Source organism: Megalobrama amblycephala, linkage group LG12 (genome assembly GCF_018812025.1).
Source record: "Megalobrama amblycephala isolate DHTTF-2021 linkage group LG12, ASM1881202v1, whole genome shotgun sequence".
In the NCBI taxonomy this organism is placed as follows: domain Eukaryota; kingdom Metazoa; phylum Chordata; class Actinopteri; order Cypriniformes; family Xenocyprididae; genus Megalobrama; species Megalobrama amblycephala.
The window spans coordinates 24610619-24637636 of record NC_063055.1 but is presented as its reverse complement, the minus strand read 5'-3'; the positions used below and the strand labels follow the sequence as shown (position 1 = coordinate 24637636).

General features: G+C 37.4%; 1 protein-coding gene across 2 annotated transcripts; it reads right to left on the bottom strand.

Moving 5' to 3' along the window:
• Nucleotides 1-40: 40 nt before the first annotated feature.
• Nucleotides 41-24198, bottom strand: gnai3 (guanine nucleotide binding protein (G protein), alpha inhibiting activity polypeptide 3). 2 transcript variants are annotated; one of them, XM_048209909.1, is made up of 9 exons: nt 23554-24198; nt 12671-12713; nt 12036-12177; nt 9726-9883; nt 5938-6066; nt 5629-5758; nt 4997-5150; nt 2007-2217; nt 41-1794 (listed from the first exon to the last, which is right to left on the bottom strand). In XM_048209909.1, exons 1-8 carry the CDS (start codon nt 23669-23671, stop codon nt 2027-2029), a joined length of 1065 nt encoding a protein of 354 aa, XP_048065866.1. In that variant the 5' UTR covers nt 23672-24198; the 3' UTR covers nt 41-1794; nt 2007-2026. The 2 variants fall into 2 exon arrangements, with proteins under 2 accessions (XP_048065866.1, XP_048065867.1); XM_048209910.1 differs by lacking the exon at nt 23554-24198 and adding an exon at nt 14342-14627.
• Nucleotides 24199-27018: the final 2820 nt, after the last annotated feature.

Genomic DNA, 27018 nt, shown 5'->3' with positions numbered 1-27018 from the left:
TTTGAATGAACCACAGTACAAAAACACTAAGAGCATTATATAATCAAAAAAGGGGTGTCTTTATGACAGCTAAAATTAGTAAAGATATCCAACAATCATGAGACTACACATAATATACATTTCGAGCCACGGGCACAATCAGAAAAACAATCGGAATAGTAGGAAATAAAAGAGCCAAAAATGGCAATTGCACAATATTATATCAAATACACGGTCTCATTAAAATAAGACATGGTAAAATACATTTAGGTATGATTCAGTATATTTGTCTTCACTGTTTGAACTTTGAAGACTGAAATGATCAAATAATCTTTCATCCACTGTTTCAAAAAAATAGATTATTTTCAAATGATGTGTTGTTAATTTCTGATGTTTCCTTAAAGGTTTGCATATGTATTTTCCTCAAAACTGCAGCAACTGGTGACATAGCACTATGGACAATTATAGATGATCAGAAACAACCGTTAAGAACGGAAAAGAAAAAACATTTTTAAATAATACTCAAAAAATGTGAATATGAAAAGGCATTCAGAAATTAAACAAACCAAATTTTTAGCATATTAGCGATTCAGTGCCATCATTACCGTTGTTCATTTGCACTTTCATGTTTAAAATAGTGATATAAAAGGAAACCACAGACTGTTGAATGAATCCAGACTAATTCATTGAGTACATCAATGTACCAGTATTAGAATATGCGGATAATGGCTGTCTTGCAAATAGTGGTGACTATGTGTCATGTTCTGGGAGCAAGATGTTATGGACATCTACTGTTAAATTAATGGAAACCCTTTTCATATTAAACATGGGTATTACAAACCAGATCACATTGTGTCAGTTTGTTTAAAAATACTGAAATCCACAGGATTAAACAAAAGCACATCAAACAAATCTTAGAAAAGGCTGTACTCCATCAAGACATGAATGCAAATCCGGCCATCACACTCTGTTTTTATGGCATTTGTTCCCAAGTGTTCTTGACCAAACAGTGGGTCATTATTTTCGCACCATTCAGAATGAGAAAAGCATTTGTTCACACCGTTACGGGTCCTCAAGAAATACAAAAATAGTGTGTTATATAAACTGTGTTATATAAAGCGATTCATGTCTAATTAGTGAAAAAATGTGTCCTGTTGCTGTGTGTTTAGGCTGTGAATTACTAAAGGTACAACAACAATATAACACAATGTTCAATGATAGTTCCCACACTAGCTCCGTTTCACTCATCATAGCGACATAATTCTTCAAATTTCTGATATGTTTGCAAATAAAGTCTTAAAGACAGACCTAAATAATTAATAAATTAGCTAAATAATCACTATGAAACGCACAGCAAAATGGTTACTTTCCTATAAGAACTAATACACTGTTATTAATAGGACTCAGAATGAAATCTTAAAGATATTTGATCTAATGGGGGTTGACATATAGTCACATGATACTGTCCATTGTGGATTTTGATCTATGCATAGTGGTGTGTCATGTAATACCGATAGAGGAAACAGGAAATGAACAGAATGAAGCTGTAATGGCAGTAAAATAAAGACTAAAAGGAAGTGCCAAAGAAATAATAACCATCACAGACTGTCATTGTAAAAAAAAAAAAAAAAAAAAAAAAAAAAAAATGATGAGTGGAAATAAAAGAGTCTCAAAAATCCTGTTCATGGTCATAGGTACCGCATTTAGCGTGAAGGGTGCATGCAGCGAGGTGTTAGTCTCTCTCGCTCCTGCCAGAGGAATTGGACAAAACCAGGAACAACCAGCCAGTGAAGCTCTGAAATCTTCCATTAGCAACTGTAAATAAAAAATGTCTAAATATTAATCAATATAAAAACATTTCGGGTTAACACATTTCATGTTTTTTTTACGGTAACCAGGGGTCTGTGGTTTTTCCATAAGTATGGTTCTAAATTTAGGAAAAAATAAGTGCAAACGTATTAATGAATCATGATTTGTGTGTTAGAACATCAGTTCTGTAGGTTTTGGCCCTTTTTTCTTGTACTTACCTTAGCACACAGATGATGCTTCAATAGAGGCCACATTCTATGAGGTTATTTTTGATGATGACATCAGTGACTGCATCAAACACGAATTGTACGTTCTTGGTGTCTGTGGCACAGGTGAAGTGCGTGTAGATCTCCTTTGTGTCCTTTCTTTTGTTCAGATCCTCAAACTGGCACTGGATGTAGGCCGCTGCTTCCTCATATGTGTTTGTTCCTAAGCATCACACAACATAGGTGGCTTTAAGATTTGTGTGATTAACTACTGTTCAAATGAACAAAAAATAATTAAAGGTGCCCTAGATTCAAAAATTGAATTTACCTTGGCATAGTTGAATAACAAGAGGTCAGTACATGGAAAAGACATACATTGAGTTTCAAACTCCATTGTTTCCTCCTTCTTATGTAAATCTCATTTGTTTAAAAGACCTCCGAAAAACAGGCGAATCTCAACATAACACCAACTGTTACGTAACGTATGTACGCCCCCAATATTTGCATATGCCAGCCCATGATCGAGGCATTACACAAGGGCAGGCAGTATTAACGTCTGGATCTGTGCAAAGCTGAATCATCAGACTAGGTAAGCAAGCAAGAACAATAGCGAAAAATGGCAGATGGAACGATAATAATTGACATGATCCATGATAACATGATATTTTTAGTGATATTTGTAAATTGTCTTTCTAAATGTTTCATTTGCATGTTGCTAATGTACTGTTAAATGTGGTTAAAGTTACCATCGTTTCTTACTGTATTCACGGAGACAAGAGAGCCGTCACTATTTTCATTTTAAAACACTTGCAGCCTGTATAATTCATAAACACAACTTCATTCTTTATAAATCTCTCCAACAGTGTGTAATGTTAGCTTTAGCCACGGAGCACTATCAAACTCGTTCAGAATCAAATGTAAACATCCAAATAAATACTATACTCACATGATCCGATGTATGCATGCAGCATGCATGACGAACATCTTGTAAAGATCCATTTGAGGGTTATATTAGCTGTGTGAACTTTGTAAATGCACTGTATTATCGTCGAGAGCTCAGGGGGAGGGAGCGCACGATTTAAAGGGGCCGCAGCCTGAATCGGTGCATAGTTAATGATGCCCCAAAATAGGCAGTTAAAAAAATTTATTTAAAAAAAATCTATGGGGTATTTTGAGCTGAAACTTCACAGACACATTCAGGGGACACCTTAGACTTATATTACATGTTGTAAAAACTGGTTCTAGGGCACTTTAACTGGTTCTTTAATACTTGTATTCAGCAAGGAAGGATGCATTGAAGGGTTAGTTCCAAAAATGAAAATTCTGTTATTAATTACTCACCCTGTCGTTCCACACCTGTAAGACATTCATTCATCTTCAGAACACAAATTAAGATATGTATGATGAAATCCGAGAGATATGTCTCATCCATAGACAGCAATATAATCAAGACTTTCAAGGTCCAGAAAGCTAGTAAAGACATCGTTAAAACAGTCGACAAGACTGCAGTGGTTCAACCTTAATTTTATGAAGTGACGAGAATCCTTTTTGTGCGTACAAACAAAAGTAACAACTTTATTCAACAATATCTTCTCTTCTGTGTCATTCTCATACGGAAAACACGGAAGCATTCACTATGCTTAATGCGTCACCTGCGTAAGGATAATGACAGGGAAGAAAAGATATGGTTAAATAAAGTCTCTTTTTTTGCGCACAAAAAGTATTCTCGTCGCTCTTCATAAAATTAAGGTTGAACCACTACAGTCACGTCGACTGTTTTAGCAATGTCTTTAGTACCTTTCTGGACCTTGAAAGTGTTGATTATATTGCTGTCTATGGACGAGTCATAATTAATAACAGAATTTACATTTTTGGTGAACTAACCCTTTAAACTGATCAAAAGTGATGGCAAAGACATTTATAATATTACGTAAGATTTCTATTTCAAATAAATGTTGCTCTTTTGAGCTTTATATTCAGAATCCTGAAAACAAAGTATCGCAGTTTCCACAAAAATATTAAGCAGCATGACTGTTTTCATAATAATAAGAAACTTGAGCACCAAAACAGCATATTGAAAGACTGGAGTAATGATGCTGAAAATTCAGCTTTGCCATCACAGGAATAAATTACATTTTAACATGTATTTAAAATAGAAAGTGTTCTTACTCCAACAACTTTTTAAGTGGGAATATAGAGAATGTCACATCAATGAACAAGGCATAGGATGATTAATCGGGGCACAACAAAAGTATTTTTGGAGGAGTAAATTAAAGCATCTCAATGATTCAAAGTTTTTAGTCTAGTATGAAAAACACTAATTCATCTTCTTGAAAAATGAAGCGAGGCAAAAGTGTTCTATAATGGTCCAGCCCGTTGGCAAAATAAACTGTGCCACAATTCCACATGACTGATTTCAATGAAATACACTAAGTACAAACCAACATCTGTAAATGTACTGTGTTTTAAAAAATAAAGACAGAGAGAGGCACTAAAACATCTCAAAAGCGGTAAGACTCAACTTTCACCTGGCCCGGCAGGATGATAACTAGCAGACACAAAACAGAGGTTTTTCCACAGTGCTTCCCCTCATCTGATAGGCTGTTCAAACTTAACCTCACGTAGTCCCTTCTTCATTTTTATAACTTTTTATAAACAAGCAATAATTCATCCACACTGCCATTTGCCCTAAAGGCTCTACCAATATAATGATGCTCGAGTAAAAATATGATTTACTGATTATCTGAAGTTCAATTTAATTTTAGACCTGATTTAAATAGTTTTCCAGGACTGAACAAAAGCAGATAGTTCAAGTTAGTAATACAACTACTGTTGAATATACTGTCCTGAAACAAATGTTTGTTTGTTTTTTGACTGCCATTATCATTCATCACATATAAATTTATCTGTGAGTTTAAGTGCAAGCTACAAATTTACTTGTGTTAATGTTTGTTAATGAAGCCACTTTTCAATCATAAGTACAATATTTTGTTTATCCTCACCAGAGTATTCTGGGTAGCATATCGTGAGTGGACTTCTCTTGATCTTCTCCTCGAACAGATCCTTCTTATTGAGGAAGAGGATGATGGATGTGTCTGTGAACCACTTGTTGTTGCAGATGCTGTCAAAAAGCTTCATGCTCTCATGCATACGGTTCTGTGGACACATCAAGATAAACATATGACTCAGAGACTCCTTCATCTGGTTCACATTTGATTGGACTGAGATTTGCATATGAATTAAGAAATGCTCAGTGCCGTGTTGGAATTAAGGGTTATTTAATTCTATAATCTATAATAGTCTCAGTTCCACTGAAAATCATCCTTTTATGGAAAAATAGTCAGTGTATTTTAAGAAATTAGGTCTCATGAGGAAACTATGTGGGTTTTCCATGAACTATGAGAAAATCACTTTAACACAGCCAGGACAAACGGAACATCCCCTGTGGTGGCTATGGAGAAAAAAAACAAAATACTGAGCTCTGCTAGTAGCTTTTCTCACAGATTATCATCTTTGACCATATTTGCATTAATCCATCTTCTCAGATGTTTTTAAAATTGGCCATGTGATCTTGCTAACAGATTATTGTGCCATTCTGATTCAGCTGTGCGATCGCTGTGGGAAGGAAACTCACCATCTCTTCATCTTCAGCGAGGACCAGGTCATAGTCGCTGAGCGCCACACAGAAGATAATGGCAGTGACACCTTCAAAACAATGAATCCATTTCTTCCGCTCTGAACGCTGACCACCAACATCAAACATCCTGTTCGAATACAAGCAGTATATAGTGATCAGGCCATAAAAGAGAGAGAGAAAGAAAGAAAGAAAGAAAGAAAGAAAGAAAGAAAGAAAGAAAGAAAGAAAGAAAGAAAGAAAGAAAGAAAGAAAGAAAGAAAGAAAGAAAGAAAGAAAGAAAGAAAGAAAGAAAGAGATGACACATACTTGAAGTAGAGCTCTTTGAAGGTGAAGTGTGTTTCTACAATGCCAGTGGTCTTGACCCGAGTTCTCAGCACATCTTGTTGAGTGGGCATGTAGGTGGGCTGGGATATCCTATCCAGGTCATTCAGATAGCTGGACAAGAGACAAACCATAGTGAGCATTTTTGAGTGAAACCACTTACAAAACAATATGTCAGGATGGTTTAAAAAGCATTTAGAATGACATTTTAAAATCACCACATTATTTTCTCTGTAGTTTCTTAATATTCCCAAATACAGGATCTATTACGTACAATGCACAGTATGTAAGAAGAGTCTCAGAAGCTGGAAAACATTTAAAAATATGCACCTGTTCTGAGACCTGCACATATACTTTTATTTTATTATACTTTTATATGTTTTTGAGCTGACAACCACCATTATTTTCATTACTCAACAAAATATGTCACAAAAAGCTGGAAGAAAAGCTTGCAGTTAATGTTTTTCACACGTTTTACAATAAAAAGTATCTTTTGCTCACCAAGGCTGCATTTATTTGATCATAAATACAGTAAAACCGTATTATTGTGAAATATTATTATAATTTAAAACAACTTTTCTACTTAAAGGTGCAATGTGTAAAATTTGGGAGGATCTATTGACAGAAATGCAATATAATATATATATAACTATGTTTTCAGTGGTGTATAAAGACCTTACATAATGAACCCTCTGATAGGCTGTTCAAACTTAACCTCACATAGTCCCTTCATTTTTATAACTTTTTATAACAAGCAATAGTTCATAATATTTGGTGGTCAAAATTATTGGCACCCTTGGTAAATATGATCAAAGATGACTATAAAAATAAATCTGCATTGTTTATTATTTTGATCTTTAATTAATACAATTAGCAAAAATCTAACCTTTCATTGAAGGAAAAGAATTGAAAGAATTGGGGGGGGGGCACAATTATTGGCAACCCTAGAATTTTTTAAAATATCGCTGAATTATATTCCCATTCATATTTACATTTTTTTTAGCACACCAGGGTGATCATGAACTTGAAATTGTCCAGCCATGACTTCATCCAGCCATAATCATTCATCACAATGAGTAAAACCAAAGAATATAGTTCTGATGTGCAGCAAAAGATTATTGAGCTTCACAAAATAGAAAGTGTCTGTAAGAAAATAGCTAAAGCATTGAAAATCCCCATTTCCACTATCAGGGCAATAATTGAGAAGTTCCAATCAACTAAAGATGTTACAAATCTGCCTGGAAGAGGACGTGTGTCTAAATCGTCCTAATATGAAGTGAGGAGGAAAGTTTGAGTGGCCAAAGACTCTCCATGGATCACAGCTGGAGAATTGCAGAGATTAGTTGAGTCTTGAATCTCAGAAAGCCAAAAAAAAAAAAAAAAAAGATCAAACAGCACCTACATCCCCACAAGTTGTTCGAGAGGGTTTCAAGAAAAATCTTCTGCTCTCATCCAGAAACAATCTCCAGCATATTCAGTTGTCAGACACGACTGGAACTTCAAATGGGACCGGCTTCTATGGTCAGATGAAACTAAAAAAAGAGCTTTTTGGCAGCAAACCCACCAGATGGGTTTGGTGCACACATGGATAAAAAGTACCCCATGCCCACGGTTAAATATACTGCTGGATCTTTAATGTTGTGGGCCTATTTTTCTGCTGGAGGTCCTGGACATCTTGTTCAGATATATGTTATCATGGATTCTATCAAATACCAACAGATAAAAAAATCAAAACCGGACTGCTTCTGCTAGAAATCCAATAATGGGCCGTGGTTGGATCAGGTCAATGATCCAAAACAAACATCAAAACCAACACAAAAATCTGTGACTGAGCACAAAATGAAGCTTCTGCAATGGCCATCCCAGTCCCCTGACCTGAACCGTAAAGAAAATGAGTGGAGTGAACTGAAGAGAAGAAGCACCAACATGGAACTGGGAATCTGAAGGATCTGGAGAGATTCAGTATGGAGGAATGGTCTCTGATCTTTTGTCAGGTGTTCTCCAAACTCATCAGGCATTATAGGTGAAGACTCAGAGCTGTTGTCTTGGCAAAAGGAGGTTGCAAAAAGTATTGAATAAAAGGGTGCCAATAATTGTGGCCAAAGTGTTTTGGAGAAAAACATATATTTTATAATGTGATTTTCCCCCACTTTCAATTCTTTTCCTTCAATGAAAGGTAAGATTTTTGCTAATATTATGAATTAAAGATCAAAAGGATAAACAATGCAGATTTATTTTTACAGTCATCTTTGATCATATTTACCAAGGGTGCCAATAATTCGGACCACCACTGTATATAAACCGTGGGCCCCCCTCCATGTCAAGTTGACATTTTGCGCCAGCATGTTTCTACAGCAGCCCTAAACGGACAAACACTCTGCAGAGTGCGTTTAGTCATTATGTTGTTGTTCTTCTAAATCGTTTGTGTTTTTAGAGGCAGCTTACATCGTCACTACGTTGAATACGCAAGAAGAAGAAGAAGTAGTAGTAGTAGTCATCTGGTTCATTATAAGCAGAGACCATTCTGTTAGAAGTAAGAAACCTCATTGCTTGACTGGCTAACGTACTCTTTGCCGTCTCAGATGACGACATCTTTGACTTATGTCGGCCAGACGGCCACCGTAGCTTCTCGATTTTCCTTTGAAAGGGGGAAGTGAGCTGTCGTCGGTTGCAGTTCGCAGCCTCACCACTAGATGCCGCTAAAATTTACACACTGCACCTTTAAATATGTTTTAAAATGTAATTTATTCCTGTGATAGCAAAACTTAATTTTCAGCATCATTACTCCAGTCTTCACTGTCACATGATCCTTCAGAAATCATTCTATTATGCTGATTTGGTGCTCAAGTTACATTTCTTTTTATTATCAATGTTGAAAACAGTTGTACTGCTTAATATTTTTGTGGAAACTGATATTTTTCTGGATTTTGGGGATTGGGGAGTGGGTTTTGAGAAGTACTTAAGTACTCCTGTTGCAAAAATAAAGACGTACCCATCACAACGACCCACCTACACTGATTTTGCTATAATACAGGAGCTGGAGCTCACAGCACAAAGTTTCTCTCTCGCTGAAAGATTCGGCTATACAGTTTCACTGCATGAACACACAAGTTCACTGAGAGGAGAGAACTTCACTCCTGATTATTATCACTGGAAACATTCTTAGTGGCTGCTAAAGCTGAAAACAGTGCGAAAGAATGACTGTAACATGGAAAAATCTGTGAGGGAAAAAAAGTTGTGCAATGCAATTCAGAAAGCCACAAATTTCCCCACAGTCAATGAGCTGGAATCTACCAGGTAAAAAATGTTGAACAAGTTTGCACAAGGCTAAAAAAAACTGTGCCTGAGGTGTACAAATGTGCCTCAATCTGAACCTTCCCCATTCAGGAAACCAAAATCTGATTTACTGCTAATCAATCACTTCAAACAAGAGCATTATTACTAAAGGTATTATAAGTGAAAACAATATTTGCAAAATTACTATCTAAAGTATATTCTGTTCAAATAATTGTATAGTTTAAGCCAGTTTCTGTAAACAATGCCCCAAAATAGTATTTGGACACTTAAATGATAATGATTGTTACTGCACTATATAACAAAACATCAAACCAACAACATTTATTTAAAAGAAATATAGCACAAACAAAAATATATTTAGACACTTTCTGGATGTCAAACATGTTATCGTGATGAACTACACTTATGGTTACTCTGCTAGGCCCCACAGAATAGCCTGTGAGAAACCTTTGTCCATCTAAAGAAAGTGCACTTACTAGGCTGCTGAATCATTGAGCTGATACTCTCGGGATCTGACGAAACACGTCTGCACTCCTTCATCCTTCCACAGCCGGCGAATGACCCCAGAGAGTTCAGGGGTCATGACCCCTTCCTCAGCAGTGCCGGCGAGCACAAAAAGCTGACGAGCATCATCCTGATGTTAAACAGAACAAAATCAGGAGACAAATCTGAAAACGGGTCTACTTAAATGATACTATGACACAAGCTGTCAATCAATTTCGATTCTGAATATGGAATTTGTTACTCGTAATTCTTTTGACTGATGAACTCATGAGTTTGTGAGTCTTTTTGACTGATTCATTACAATGTACCTCATAAGTTCATGAATCAAGCTACACTGGCTGTGTTGTATGTTTGTTTTTGTATGACAGGAATTAGAAATAGATTTTCTAATAGAAAGGGGGCCTATTATGCAAAATTAACTTTATATTGTTTTTGAACATAATTATGTGTCCGCAGTGTCTGTACACAACCACCCTATTTTGGTAAAAATCCATCCACTCCATTTGTTATTTTCCCCATAAATGTGAAACAGTGTCTCAAAATGAGCTGTTCAGGAATGTACTCCAATGTGACGTCACACTGAAACAGGCCCCGCCCATGACTGGTGATGAAATCTGCCCTATTAGCTTAGCTCCTCCCCAGTCCGCCATGTTTATCTCCTCATCAGAGCATTGAACTGCAGCATTCAAATAAGAAATTTATTCTCAAATAGGAAATATATTTCTTATTCTATTTTTCTTTTGTAGTTTGATTCATATTGACAGCATATGTAGCAGTAGGTACTGTATATTACGCTGCTGTAACTTTAATACACAGATCTAATATATACACATATGATGTCTTTCCCTGCCGTTTACATTCACATACATAACCGACTGCGTTTATAATAACGAAGTACTGCAATGTCACGTGAGCAAGAGGAAAGAGCTGTAAAGGCACAAGGTGCGTTCCATTCGACCGTAAGTGGACTGTGAAGTGGACTTCACAGGGTATTTCGCCATCTTAAGTGAAATTCCATTCCGAAGGGAGCGAACATGTTCAGTTCGAAGGGCACTGCGAACGGCATAGGGAATAAGGGAACATCGATACATCACTTCACAGGAAGTAGAGAGGTAAAATCACCCAACTGTCGTTGCGCACCGCGTCATCATTCAGAACTACGATGGAGCAAGGCCGTTGAAAGAGTTTTTAAACCGATGGAGGAATTTACGTTTCGAGTATTCATACATTTTGTTATTCTTATACGAACAAAAGTACGAATGGTTATGGCGATGAGTGTTACATTTGCATATTTTATTGTATGAATAGGCATGACAAAGTAAAAGTGTTGAAAAGCAGCTGAGGATCTTTCATTTTTATTTTATTTTATTTACCTCAGAAGTGTTTACTATGCTGCTGCGCATGGAAAAGAAAGTGCACGAGATGAGAACCAGACCATGGATTAAGAATACATTTATACAGTTAACCAAATGAGAATTTATTTTCATATGGCATGACAGTTAGCGCTTCAAATCTGTTAAGAGTCAATTTTAAACTCCAAAGTAAATTATAATATCTATTTATTAATGTTATATCATAATCTGCGCGACACTGTCTTTCATGACGTTTGCAGGGCGTTCCAAATGAGCGATTATTGTCAGTGAAGTCCACTTCAATGGATATACCGTGCTCAGGGAGTAGGGAGCAGTGAAAACTGCGTAGGGACCCTGTCGAATGGAACGCAGCTACAGTGCTATTCTGGATGGGGGGCAGGGAGCAGCAGCTCATTTGCATTTAAAGATACATGCTCCCACACAAAAATGCGCATTTACTACACGGTAAAATTAATTATCTGTGGGGTATTTTGAGCTGAAACTTCACAGACACATTCTGAGACTTATATTACATAAGGCATAATTAGGCCCCCTTTAAATAATGTTGTTTATTACTGTCTATATTGCTGTATATAAATAATTAAATATTCTTCCTTGTGTTCATTTGGTGAAAAACAGTGAGGAAAAACATCAGTACATTCTTACTGTATTTAGATATTGTGACCAATTATGGTAGTTCAAAGCATCATGGTTTTATAAATGATCAGAAATACATTTCCCTGGGAAGGCAAAAAAAATAAACATTTTTTCTCCCCCAAGTACTAAACTCAGACTGGGTTGTCCAGAGGGTTAATTTTGTAGACCCTGCTGTACTCAAATTCCAGCACTGTGCAGTCTAGATGAGAGAAGTAATAAATGATTGCTTGCTTATGGGTAATTCTGTGTGCATTTTTAATTTATGTATCTTACCGCTCTTGCAGGGTCCCCAAAGTCGATCTTTAAACGGCCCATGGCCCTGATAATGGCAATGATGGACTGGATAGTGTTGCTGTAAACCACGACTTTATACTGCTTGCACTCCTCATCTGAGTAACCATCTTCATGAATGATCCTAAAGTAAAACAAATCAGATGGGATAACTACATCTACGGCACATCAAACAAAACAATTAAATCAACAAAATCTAATAATAACTGCCAGCAGCGTTCCCTCTAGTCCAGGCTGTTCTGATTTTGATGTTGGTCCTCCACGGACCAAAACATTCAGTACAGAGAGCAAATCAAAATACATGTGATTTCTTGAATGGAACATAATCATTCATTTATAAACACATCTTAATATAAAATATTCATTATATACAATGATTTTATGTATAAAACAATATAATATGCAATTAATAAAAATAAAATCTAATAAATTATATATATTTATATAACTTTATATCCATCATATATAATGGTGGTCGAAGGGTCTGCTCAATTACAGTTTTTTTTTTTTTTTAACTAGAGGTAAAATTGACTGCAACTCATTCTTGCATATCACCACATCACAAGAAAAATATATGATTTAAAAAAAACAAAAACAAAAACAAAAAAAACACTCACTTCATTTGCTTAACTATTGTACTCTTCCCTGATTCCCCAGCACCTAAAAGAGGACAAACAACACAGAAAGTTGTTGATGAATTTGATATGGGAAAATCAATAAATGCAGTTTATTCGCCTGACCCCAAACATCACACGCTCAGGAGAAGGTCTACATTAGATGAATAGAAGCTTTCAACCTCTGCCTCCCACATCACAAGCCCAGCATGAGCTGCAGAACGAGCTCTCTATTTCGGGTTGCGCTTGCCATACGGTGATATTAAATGCCCTGAAGATGAAAGGGTTGTCTGATGTTAGTTCCCCCAGCCAAAGTGTTTGTTAGGACAGCAGGAGCTACGATAGGTGAGCTTTTTATAACCAAGTCAAATGACTCACTTAGATGGCTTATTAACCAACACACCAGAAAGAGATGTTTGTACAAACATGAGCAAACAGGCAAGTGGATGCATGGTGTGTACATACTGTAATCCAATGTTTTACTGTATTTCTCAGTTAGCGAGTGAAATGAATAACAGGAATAAATAGAACATATTTCACATTTATACGCAAATTAGCAGGTATGGCACAATGTTTTTAGCACATTTTGGATATGGAGTAACAGAGTTTGTCCTCTACAAAATACTTTTCCATTGGTTATCTGAGACATCACATCAAAATAAATAAGATTTGAACTTCAAATATTCTATGGCTTGGCTTGTCATTCTGGTGAAAAATTCAATCAATCAATCAATCAATCAATCAATCAATCAATGTTGTTTTATAAAGCACATTTAGGGTGCGTTCACACTTGTAGTTCGGTTCGTTTGGTTCATTTGGTCTGGACCAAAGAAGAAAAAAAAACATTTAGTCCTGGTCCGATTAGCGTTCAGATTGGCAATTTTATCACCGAACCAAAAGATACCGAACCTTAGGGCATAGGGATACATTCACAACGTGATTGGTCGGATTTTATGACGTATTGCCTATTTTGAGACGGAACTTACCGAACATCCAAAACAGTGCTGTTTTCTGAGGTAAATGCGCTCGTTGTGTGTGCGTAGCCTGCATGTGATGGTATTTTGGCCAGCTGGGAACTAGTGAGGAGCTTATAAAATGTGTAAAGTAGTCAAAACAGCGGCAGGAATCCATCCGTTACACACAGAAACGATCTGCTGCGTGGAGACGCACGTCTGATGGGCAAACTCGCGACTATGACAAGAAAAACCGACATGCGTGAGGATTCTGTCCATTAGGGTCTCAACTTCCTGTTTTTGGTTCGTTTACATGTATTTGGTCCGTGTTGCGTTCATATATCATTCGAACCGCACCAGAGTTCCTTTGGAAGCGGACCGAGACCCATCTTTTCAGGGTGCTTTCACACCTGCCTCATTTAGTTCGGTTGAATCGTACCAGAGTTCGTTTTCTCCTTTGGTGCGGTTCGTTTGGGCAGGTGTGAAAACAGCAATCGCACTCGGGTGCGCACTAAAAGCGGACCAAACAAGCGTACCGAGACCTGCTTGAAGAGGTGGTCTCGGTACGCTTTCAAACGAACTCTGGAGCGGTTCGCTTGAGATGTGAAAGCAATCGGACCCAGTTAACGGACCAACGAACCAAATGACATCATAATTCATAACGGAAAATGTGATATAAAAAGCGGTAGTGTCTGATTCTGTGAGTGAGCACATTATTTACCACAGATGTAAACCAACGAGCGCCGCTGTTGTGTTACTGCACTTCTCCGTGTGAGAATGCTGTCCCGACAAAGCCTTTTTCCTGCTCTGCTTCATTATAAAATGTAGTCTCTCTCGACACGCTGACAGGTCGCCTACTACACAGCGCTGGGAAACCAGAGACAGACCGAGAGAGAGAAAGAGCGCGCGTTTGAATTTGCCGCAGTATTAATATGAATGTAGTACGTTATATAATTTAACAGCGGGAAAGACGGCTACATTTATAAAGTGTTTGCGTGTGTCTCGACAGTTACAAATAAAGCCACAATAATCTCATGGAGCGAACTTGTCAATCGTTATTTTGATGGATGACGCAAAGAAAACTCTGACCAATAAGAGGGCAGTTTTACTCGCATGTGACTTGCCTAAACGCATTTTGGTACGCTTTGAAATGTTGCCATGTGAAAGCGAACCGAACCAAGAAGAAAATGCAACATTGTAACAAATGTAGTCCCTGTTTCGGAACAAAACAAGCGATCCATAGGTGTGAAAACGCCCTCAGTGGTCTCAGGCCGCTTGTTTGGCGCGCACCAGGGTTCGGATGGCAGCGTTCACATATGTTCAAATGAACCACACTAACCGAGCAATCGCACCAGGGTTTGTTTTAATCGAACCAAACATGACAAGTGTGAACGCACCCTTAGGGTTAGTGCGGTTCATTTGAACATATGTGAACGCTGCCATCCGAACCCTGGTGCGCACCAAACAAGCGGACCGAGACCGCTGAAAAGATGAGTCTCGGTCCGCTTCCAAACGAACTCTGGTGAGGTTCGAATGATATATGAACGCAACACGGACCAAAGACATGTAAATAAACCAAAAACGAGAAGACGAGACCCTAAAAAGGACAGAATCCTCACGCATGTCGGTTTTTCTTGTCATAGTCGCGAGTTTGCCCATCACAGGCATCAGACGCGCGTCTCCACGCAGCAGATTGTTTGTGTGTGACGGATGGATTCCCGCCGCTGTTTTGACTACTTTACTCATTTTATAAGCTCTTCACGAGTTCCCAGTTGGCCAAAATACCATCATATGCAGGCTATACACACACAACGAGTGCATTTACCTCAGCACACAGCATTGTTTTGGATGTTCGGTAAGTTTTGTCTCAAAATAGGCAATAGGCTACGTCATAAAATCCGACCAGTCAGGTTGTGAATGTATCCCTATGCCTTAAGGTTCGGTATCTTTTGGTTCGGTGTTAAAATTGCCAATCTGAACGCTAAGCGGACCAGGACTAAATGTTTTTTTTTCTTCTTTGGTCCGGACTAAATGAACCAAACGAACCGAACTACAAGTGTGAACGCACCCTTAAACACAACCAAGGTTGACCAAAATGCTGTACAATAAAAGAATGAATTAAAAGGGCACAAGACAGAGGAAAAATTGGTCAACTGTTCAATCTTCAGGATCATTTGTGCTGGTGGTTACATGCAGCAAATCTACTGTAAGATGCATTAAGGGTTAGATCAATAATGTCTGCTTCTGAGGTGTGGCTTACTGCCCTATTAGCCCAAATTTATGGCAGGGTGAGGGAATAACTGTGGGTCTTTGGGGCTAGAGAATCATGTGGAAAATTTCTTCTGAGCGTCTTGAACCGCAGGCATGCTGCAGATGAGAGACAGCCAAAACGTCCTGCCACGTCTGACGAGGTCTTGGCACAAGTAAAAGCTCAATGAATTATCAATGGCTGAGAGAAACTGCAAAAAAGTTGTCTTTAAAATTAGTCCTAGACTTGCCAAAGATTCTTGCCAAACAGAGAACACACAAACCTACTGACCTTTGTGATCAGCTAAGCAAGCCAGATCTAGGTTTTTTTTATTAGAGTAGTTCACCCAAAAAAGCTGACTCAGTTCAATTTCTGCACAAGTCATCAAAATTTGGTTATATGAACTGGATCAAATGATTCACTGTAGAGATTCAACAGCAAAAATTCACGAATCTGACATTATTACTTCTCTCATTACCTAAAATCAACAATATAATCTGACAACAATAGCATCATAGATTTTTCTTAATTAGATCAAAAGATGAAAGAAAAAAAACATTTAAATTGTATTATTTATTATTTCAAAAAGGTACCTCATAAAACCTTTTTCATTACACATACAGTATATGTTGCATAGTAAAATAAACACGCAATTTGGTCCAAATAAATATATAAATAAAGTCCAAAACCATTGCGCAAATGATGTTGGGCTCATATAGGCTAACACTGTATGGCTTTATCGCTAAGCTAACAAGCTAATTAGCTTACTCATTTCACTGATTTATGATCAGCCAAAGTCAATGTAATCATTCACTGCACATGAACTGGATGCTAGATCAGAACTTCCACACTTTTCCCTAACTGCAACTCTGGAGCGAGAGCCACACACGGTCTGGATTCTGCCCAAGCATCAGGTCTCGCACCGGGACTGTGCAGCACAGCCACAGAATCTCCACATACACATCTGTGAACGCTTTGAATGGGTGTGTGAATGGCTTACTCCTGCTGTAATTATATAGTTAGTTACAGTGGCATGTGCAGTGTGGTTAAGATCACCACTATTATCAACCCCAGCTGAGCAGAATCATGCTTTATGATTTATTTTCCTTTAGCTCTTTATTTTTCTTTTTCAACAGTGCAGGTTTACATAGAGCAGTGAGCAAACAGACACCAGAGGCCAAACCCCCTACTGAGCAATATCCTCCTGTGGTATAGTCATGGTGTTATCAAACAGAAACTAATTTAACATTGAGACATCTTCCCCAATTCTTTTCGAAACTAACAGTTGTTTAAGAGAGGGTTCATCTCAAAAATGAAAGATCTGTCATTATTTTCTCAACCTTGTTCATGTGGAAAACAAAAGGATATTTATTTAAATCTTTACACAGCTCTTTTTCATACAGGAACCTTTGCAGTGACCTGTGTGACCATTTGAGAGACCCCTTCCTAAAATATAAATGCAGCTACATATTTTCATATTTTAAAAACCTAACTATACTATGTGAGAAAAATATTAAGTGTGCTAATCTGTGTTTTTCAGTATAGAGAATTGTCATGGGTGAACTATTCCTATAGACAGTCAAACTGTACAGCACACATGTGAAACAAAATGAATAAGACAATATTCAGCGTTATTTTAGTGCTATTTATATACTATTTTAGTATTTATTAATATTTTGATTTAGCTTTTATTTTTATATTTTCAGTTTTCATTTATTTTATATCTCTATTTAGCTTTAATTTATTTGTTTAGGTCAGTTGTAGAGTAATTGTAGTACTGTAACTTGTATGTTCTGTTTAAGTTTTGTTTTCACTGTGTTTCCTGTTGTGGTTTGCCTGTGTTCTTTGTGCCCTAATTAGTTACTGATTTAATTCACCTGTTCGTACTTATTTTGATTACTCTCCCTGTGCATTTAAACCCAGAGTTCTGTCAGTTTATTTGCCCGGTATCGTCTAATTTTAATGTGGATGTTTATGTTCTCTCCAGCGATCTCCTGAGTGTTCTGTGTAGATTTAATAAAGACAATTTTCGTTCCCTATTCCTTTCATCATGTGCATTTATTACATGGTGACAGAATACCGCACCCTAATAAAGGACTTTTGTGGCATTTTTCTTTCTTTCTTTTTTCCTCTCCACCCTCACATATGGACCTACCCACACTGATAAAAATGATTCTGTGAAGTGAATACTGCAGAAAAACAAATGCAATTTCAACATGAAAAAGTAAATTCAATATTAGTACTCAATTATAAATATAAAATTAGGTAAAACCTACTCAACTTTTCTGAATACTGGTGTTCCCATCATGCACTGGGGTATGAATAATTAATAAGGTTGATTTTTTTTTTTTTTTTTTTGCTGTTCCAGCTGTATTTACACTTTTTTCATTTTTTTCACATTTTATCATTACTTTTGGTGTTATGCTTAGTAACTTGTGATTTTGTGACATCTAGAGTTCATTTTCTACTCAAAATGACACTATCTATCGAATGTTACCATCTTTGTGTATTGTTTACCAAGTATTGAAGTCTCTGTGTTCAGGTGAGTGCTGCATTACTTCTATTATGTAGATATGTGGCCTGTTGCACAAAGCCGGTTTCAGTTTCTGCCCAGGTAAGTTCAAGATTAGTTTAAGTAAACTCTGTTTTTTCGGGCTTATGAAGGTGGATTGGTTTTTAGCTGGTTTCATTGCTATGGTAACTTATGCTACATGGCTAACCTGCTCTGGAGCAGGGTTATTCTGGGTTAGAGATCACAAACTCAAACTGGACCAATCAGCTGTGAGTAAAGCGACACATATCTGATGCAATAAAGCCACTCCCCCTGTAACTCTCGCTCTAAATTAAAGCAGTTTATAGTGAAAACATTTTGGAGACAAAATTGCTTATCTTTTGCTGCTAATTATTTATTATTTTTATATTATATGAATTAATTATGTATAATTCATATAATAATATATTCATATAACTATTATATTACTTCACAATTAATATTAAACTTGCTTTTAAATTGATATAAATGTAATACATGCATCAATATATAGAGCTTTTAAACAAATTAGGCTTATGTGTATTCATTTGAGCTCTTTGTGAATCTAATATAAATTATTAGGCATATTTCTTTGATTCACATGCATTGATATAGTCAGAAAGAAAATTTTCGGCTGCCTTCTCAAACTTTCACTGCAGCAGTGTTTATTCCTGCCTTGTAAATGCATTTAATTTCATGATATTTTTCTTAACGATCCAATCTTTCGAAGAGAAGTGAATTGCGCAGCTCTCTCACAAGAAGTGAATCAAACGGACGCTCTGCATATTCCGTGTGATTGGCTGTTTGCCGCACGTGTCACACTTTCAGGTGCACACGCTTCAGAGTTAATCGCAAACTCTGGATTAAACCTGAGTTGACAGAGAAAGTTTATACCGAGCGTTGTGCAACATCTGATCCTGATCTTAACCAGTTTGGATGTATCTGGATTTTGTCAACTCTAAACCTACTCTGAAACTCAGAGTTTGTTCAACTAGCTTCATGCAACAGGCCAATGGTGTCTACATGTTATCTATTGTATTATTTACTTCAATGTTTCTAAGTTAAAGCATACACTTTAAAAGCATGGTTTAATACAGTAATACAGATTTAAAACAGTCCTTGAGAGGATTTTGGTGCATTTTGTGGAGTGGGTGCTGGTGAACAAGGGATCTGCATTCACCATCTGCCCACCAGAGGACATCATCAGCTCCACTCCAGACCCAAAGCCCAGCCAGCAATCACCCCTATGCATGGACATGATGCCAGAGCCCACCGCAGACGGAGGGCTAGAGCCTGCCGCGATCACAACGCCTGCAGTCAGGACTGAGCCAAGGATCGTCCCAGAACCCGAGTCCGATGGATCATCTGACCAAGTGTGTGAGCCGGCAACATCATGTGTTGCTGTGGGATTACTTGCGGAATTTGAGGGAATGGAGGAAGACCCCACCCACACTCCCACCACTGAGGGTGAGCTGAAGCTGATTAATCTCCCACCCCCGCTGTTCCCATCAAACTCAAAGTCTCTTCTTCCCCTTGCTGGTTCTGCCCAGTTCGAAGTCTCCTGTGTCTCCAGAGTTCCCACCCAGCCTCCCTCTCCTACCTCCTCTTCCAAATTCAGCTAGTTCCTTTCAGTCCGCTGGTTCCCTTCAGTTCCACGGTTCCTCCTCTGACTCTGTTGTGTGGATTTGCCTTGGGTCTTCCGGTCTCTAGATCCACCTCTAGCTGTCGATCCCGTCTTAACTCCTCCCTCCTTTGGCTCCACCTGCGACCACTGTCCTTATGGCTCCACCGGGCTCCCTCGTCCCTCTGGCTCCACCTTGGTCAGACATCGCTCTGCCTGCGCCACAGACTTACAGGCCTTCAGCTATACTTCGTCCCTCCACCCCTTTGGCTCCGTTGGGCTCCACCATCCCTCCAGCTCAGCCTTGGCCTCCAGAACCTTTGGCTCTTAGATCTCGCTGGCTCTTCATCTGCGCACAGGTCTCCTTTTCCATCTGCACCATTTCCGTCCATCATCCCCCTGGTGTCGGCAACCAAATCACCACCATTGCTCCTCCATCCCTCAACTTTGCCATAGGCCATCATCCTCCTCCAAAGCTCACTTTTTGCCTGTGTTTTTTGTGCCTTAATTAGTTACTGATTTAATTCACCTTTTCGTATTTATTTTGATTACTCTCCCTGTGCATTTAGACCCAGAGTTCTGTCAGTTCATTTGTCCGGTATCATCTAAGTTTAATGTTGTTGTTTGTTTTCTCCAGCGATCTTGTTCTGTGTAGATTTAATAAAGACCACTTTTGTTCCCTATTCCTTTCGTCGTGCATGTTCATTACAGCCACCCATGACAAGTACCTGTGTTCAACCTATTTTATTTCAGTTAGTTGCCAAGATAAATTTCCAATTTTTTGTTTAAATTTTGGGCCTGGTTTCACAGACAGGGATTAGCTTAAACCAGGATTAGGTCTTAGTTCAATTAGGATATTTAAGTAGCTTTTATAAACGTACACTAGAAAAAAAACATCACTGGTGCTCATCTTGAGACAAAACAATGGCACTGACATTTTTATGTCAGTACAAGTTGCTTTCAGTTAAAACAGCTCAAGCAGGCATTTTAGTCTAGGACTATCTTAAGCCTTGTCTGTGAAACCAGGGGTTGAAGTTTAGGTTTTTTTAATCTAAAATTTATATTTTATTTTAAAAAAATTCAATTAAATGATTTTCAATTAAACAATTTTGTATTGCTTTAGTTATAGTTAATAACAACACTGATATATTCAGTTGTGTGGAATAGAAAGAGAAGCTATTTTGAGAAATGTCTGTTTATTGTCTATTAAATGGAAGTCAGTAGCCTCCAATGTAGTTTGGTTCTTAATTTATCAAAATATCTTCGTTTGTGTTTCGCAGAAGAAAAAAGTTAGACAGGTTTGGAATGATATGAAGGAGGGTAAATGACAGAATTTTCATTTCTGGGTGGAGTATCCCTTTAAACAGACCACTTGAATTGCAGTTCAGCCAGAAGCAATAGTATAGTCATCATAGCCTAATGCCCCTGAATCTGCTGATGTCAGGAAAGCCACAGTGAACACAAAGAAAAATCCACAAGTGAGTTCCCACAATGTGATTAAGCTCATTGTCCAGTGCTAATTACAACTCAGCCATAGTCAACTCTGCTAGACAGTTGCAATCATCTTGCCTACAGGGATGTAGCTATGCTGTCTAAACTTGCTGTTAAAAGTACTACTCAATAAAATTGTGGCAACAAATTACAAGCAATATTATAATTAAATTCAACATATAAGAATTGAGTTAGAATTAATCAAATTAATTCCTTAAATGTCAACCATTTAAAATGTGTAAAATTAGCAAACACCATTACAAAAACCCCAAACTGACATAAAAAGCAAAGAGTCAAACTGCCCAACTACGCGAAACACTAATCACAATAACGGTGACCAAATATTTTCAATAAAATCAACATCAACATCTAAACCTCTGTTAATTATTGTGTGTTTCTCTTTCCTTCAGTGATTGTGCTTGTTATCATCAGGTGTATTCAGTGTTGGCAATAAAAAATAAAGAGTTCTTTTAATTTGATTAATTCTAACTCAATAATAATATTGCTTGTAATCTGTTGTAAAAAGCATTACTTTTTACAGTGCAGCAGTTTTAAAACAGCGAGAGCACATAAAAATTATTTGGTAATTCAGAATGACTCTCAGAACTTGCCGTCCTTGGACAGTTCTTTCAGAGCGGCTTTTATTTATGAAGCCCATTCTGTGATTAACGGAGCATGTAATATTCGGCTCATTGAAATGCTCGCCCCACTTCCAGCATACTTCTGCATTCAGAGTAAAAAGCCAAACCCCCTCACATGCCCCAATGCACGATTTAAATACCAAGAGGGGAAGGGTTTCATAACTTGAGAGAAAAAAAAAGAGACAAAAAAAGAGAGGGTTTTTCATGCACACGAAGACTTGATGACCCGCTGACAAGAATACTATCTTGGATACTGTCTGCTGTCATCTAACTTGTTTGAGATTTAAAAATGAAAACATTACATATGACAATATCACCAACAGACAAAGTGATCATAACTTTTGATTCTGCAATGGTTTTTAACCTGTTTCGACAATAGAATCTGCATGCAGAAGAATATCCCAGTCCAAAAGAAATACCATCCCACACAAAAATCACAGATGTCATTCCATATTTGACCACTCCTCTCAGAAACCACAGTATGGTTTGCTCAGAGAAACTACCTCCCTGTCTGTCACAAGGCACTTGCTACTTTATGGGAATGTCCATTTACATTAATTCATTTAGCACTTTTATCCAAAGCAATCCACAAATAACACAAACAGAAGTGATTAACACAACTAAAAGTTTAAAAATGTAAATTAAAAATATCTGTGAGAGCTGTCTAGTACTATGCACCATCTACTGTACACTAGCGGACTACCTGCTTCAGTTAATATCTATAGGGTGCATCTGTCCATGAAAATTAGTATGCAACCAATAAAGTTTCCAAAAACAAACAGACAGACCAGTATTTTGTCTCTCTAATGGTCTAAAAAAACCCATTATCTTCTGCATTCCATCACGCTTTGATAGCTGGAATTGTGCCACAATCACACCATTACTTTCCGCTATTTTCCTCCATCACTGCTGTGATTCCAGGGTGTGTGAGCATGGGTTTGGTTATCATGTCACACAGAGCAACCAAATGCTGTAGGTTAAATATGGTAGTAAAATGTAATGCTCATTGGATGTTTTGGGACACCGGGGAGGATTTCCACGGGGAAACATGTTTTGACAGCACACTGAGCCAAGACTAGTACAAACACAACACTTTCTCTCAATCCACTGTTATTACATGAAAACAGGTTTGAATAATATTCAACAGGTTGTCGACACTCTGCAAAATATTTCAGCATATCACAGCTGAATACTTAAATTGTATTGCTGCCTTTAATTTGAACGTGAATATATACAGTTATAAGTTCATTTCACTTTTTTGGACAGCTTTGATTGAAGACAATCGAGTTGAAGCTCCGAAAGCGAATAAAATAGAGACATGACAGAAAAAATACACATTGTACTTGCAACATAGCATTCATTATTTATCACAGGCATTAAGAAAGTCTACTGTATATCATACCGAGCAGCAGTAGTTTGACTTCTCTGGATGCTTTCTCTCCGTCCTCTCGCAGGTTCCGATCAATCATCTTACTCCTCTCCATCGCTTCTTTATCCTCGGCACTTAACGTGCAACCCATTTTTCAAAACGTTTATAAAACAATTAATAAAAACCTTTAAAACTGAACGCTGCGGTAATTTTCCTAGAGCTTGAAGAATAACGAAGCCAAAGAGAGAAAAAGGCGTTGGCAGGTTTGCACGTGATGCTACGAGCGTACGAAAACAGATCCTTTAAAACATTAAACCGCGGCTCTGATAACATGGAGCTTCTACTGGACCGCGACCCACTGCAACTACATTGGCTGGGACAGCGCAAATTAAGGACCCAAATCCAGACACACAGAAAGATAATGTTTTCGTGACTAAAAAGTTTCCACCGATGAGGTTCTGCGGTCTGTTGTGAACGCCAGTTTAAGTTTTTTTCGCCAAAACGGTATCCAAGACTGTATCCAAAACATGTAGCTAAATATTTCGAAGTGGATCACAGTGGTGCTGTTCACGAATCGGCGTTTTTAAACGAATCTTTTAAATGAACGAATCCTGGTTCACTTCCATGCACTGAATCAAATGTTTCGTTCGCTTTGAATCTCTGACTGCTTTTCTAGACTGACACGCGAACCAACGGAAATAGACTGCGGCTTGTGACGGAGCAATATTATTGGTTGGGCCTATTGAACGAACACGCCCATTTTACTAAACGATTCAGTTTTGAGTTTGAATCATGGTTTGAACGAAAGTCGGAGCGGCAGAATCGAAAATGATCTCATTTGTTATTAAGTCAAATTTAAACTGAGACATGTCGTTGTTGAACGAGGATCTCATTATTAGTGTGTAAAAAAGACTGATATAAACAATTAAAATGATGTAAAAGATAAACTTTTAGTAGATTTGTAGTCACGAAAATTTTAATAAAAAAAGAATGGTCGTTTCAGTCTTCAACACTCTAAAAAATGCTGGGGTTAAAAACAGCCCAAGTTGGGTTGAAAATGGACAAACCCAGCGATTGGGTAGTTTTGAACGAGCGGTTGGGTTAAATGTTTGCTGGGCAGTTTTATTTAACCCAATATTGTTTAAATATTACTATATGGCTGGATTAAAATGAACCCAAAATAGGTTGGAAATTAAATATCAGACACAATTACTAGAGGCAACAATAATAATTAAAGGTGAACATTTATTAAAAAGCAATTTAATGAATGTTTATTGTTTAATTATTATTCAATAAACGTATTAATAAATGTTCATTCATTAAACTTATTAATAAATGTTAAATTCCAACATATTTTGGGTTCATTTTAAGCAAGCAATACAGCAATTTTTAAACAATAGTTGAGTTAAAACTACCCAGCAGGTTGGGCAAACATTTAAAGGATTAGTTCTCTTTCAAATGAAAATTAGCCCAGCTTTACTCACCCTCAAGCTTAGGTGTATATGACTTTCTTTTTTCTGATGAACATAATCGAAGAAATATTAATAAATATCCTGACGCATCTGAGCTTTATAATGGCAGTGAATAGGGTTCAACGAGTATGAGCTGAAGAAAAAGTTTCCATCCATCATAAATATGTGCTCCACGCGGGTTAATAAAGGCCTTCTGAAGCGAAGCGATGCGTTTGTGTAAAAAAAATCCATATTTAAACAAGTTATGAAGTAAAATAGCTTCCGCCAGACTGCGTTCCGTATTCTGAAAGTGTAAATCTCTTGCAGTTCACAAAGTTTACCCTACATCATGCGTGACGCTAGTTTACACTTTCTTCGTAACGTGTATAAGGAAGGTGGTCTGGTGGAAGGCCTTTATTAATCCTCTGGAGCACATATTTATGATGGATGGATGAGGATGGAAGCTTTTTCTTCAGCTCATACTCATGAACCCTATTCACTGCCATTATAAAGCCTAGATGCTTCAGGATATTTCTTTGATTATGTTCATCAGAAAGAAGAAAGTCATATACACCTAGGATCAGGGTGTGAATTACGGGAATTTACAGTAGATTTGTTTGTTACATCATAGTCATTTACTTTTATGCGTATAGTTTGCAGGGTTAGCATTATAACCAATCATACACATTTTGGTGAGTTTAGGAATGCAGTGTCCAATCAGAGGCGTTGTGATTAGTCACCACGCAAATGCCGGTGTCATGAGGGTTGCTCGCGCTCACTGACTGAATTCTGAATCTGAACTCACGTGAATTCTCTTTTATCATCACAAACAACAAAATGCAAAAAAGATGCAAGTAAGAGATTCATTTTGCAGTATAGAGAGTTTCAGAGGTTATATCAAGAGTTTTTGCGAATGTGCATAACTCACATTAGACTGAAGTCAAGGACTGCTTAGGTGTTCTTTGATCATTTTTTTAAATGTAATGGCTATATTCCTAGTTTGAAAAAGCGTTTGTTTTTTCTTATGCTACTGAAATAATCAATGTTAGGTCTTCTTTTACTAATCTGTAAAAAAGCAATAACCAAATTCATTACAGTTCTTGGCTCGTTTTGTCTGTAGCCAGAATGTGATGCTTTTTCTCAACCAAAAAACTTTGCAACTGGTTAAAAAGGTCGATTCAAGATAGATTTTAATAAGGTAATTATAAAAACTGGCTCCTACAAAAGGAAAAAAAAGTGTATGTATGTAATATATGTAAATTATATACATATGCCCCCCTCCCAAAAAAAAAAAAAAAATCATTGACCCCCCCCTGAAGGACATTGTGTAATTCGCACCCTGCCTAGAATGGCCTGAGGGTGAGTAAATATTGGGCTAATTTTCATTTGAAAGTGAACTAATCCTTTAAGGCCCTACATTTGGATAAATCTACTACACTATATTAGATGCAAGAGCGCCCCCACAGACTTTTCGCAAAATGATTAAATCGCTGCAAAATGAATTAGATAAAGTATTGCTGAACATTTTAGTTATTTAGCTATTGGTCTTTTAAAATGGACTGATTGTAACCAACAGAATAGTTTCAGTATGACTTTTGTTTAAAATTTGAATCATTTATAAATCAAACTAACATGCCATCCCAGTGCATGTTTACAGACAAAAACAAACTTCTGCATTGTTGTTTTGTAAAGTGATGCAGCAGGTTATGATAAGGGTCTTTTGCTCATGAACGCACTCCCTTAGCCAGAGAAATGTCACAGAGGATAAGTTACCATGGAAACAGAAAGTCCCACAGTGGTTGAGAATAAAGCCTGTGTTCCACCACTAAATCACAGTTGAGCCGAGTCTGGATTTGTTTAGTCTCACTGTGGATCTCAGACTTAAGGACAGGAATGTTCCTATACCTGACATCAAATCCAACACACTGATACTTTTAGATGCATATTGTTGTGTCGTACAAACATCACACATATCCCAAAATGAGCAGTATTGCTTTTAAGGCCATTTGAACTGGGATCCATTAATTAATCCCCCACCCCTGTCTAA

Bases quoted from the DNA above. Each gene is read 5' to 3' on its own strand.
- gnai3 (XM_048209909.1), bottom strand. From the start codon at position 23,671: ATGGGTTGCACGTTAAGTGCCGAGGATAAAGAAGCGATGGAGAGGAGT. The intron at 12,178-12,670 runs GTGAGTGTTTTT...GTTTTACTTTAG, and splicing joins ACAATAGTTAAGCAAATGAA to GATCATTCATGAAGATGGTT. The intron at 5,759-5,937 runs GTATGTGTCATC...GTATTCGAACAG, and splicing joins TTCAAAGAGCTCTACTTCAA to GATGTTTGATGTTGGTGGTC.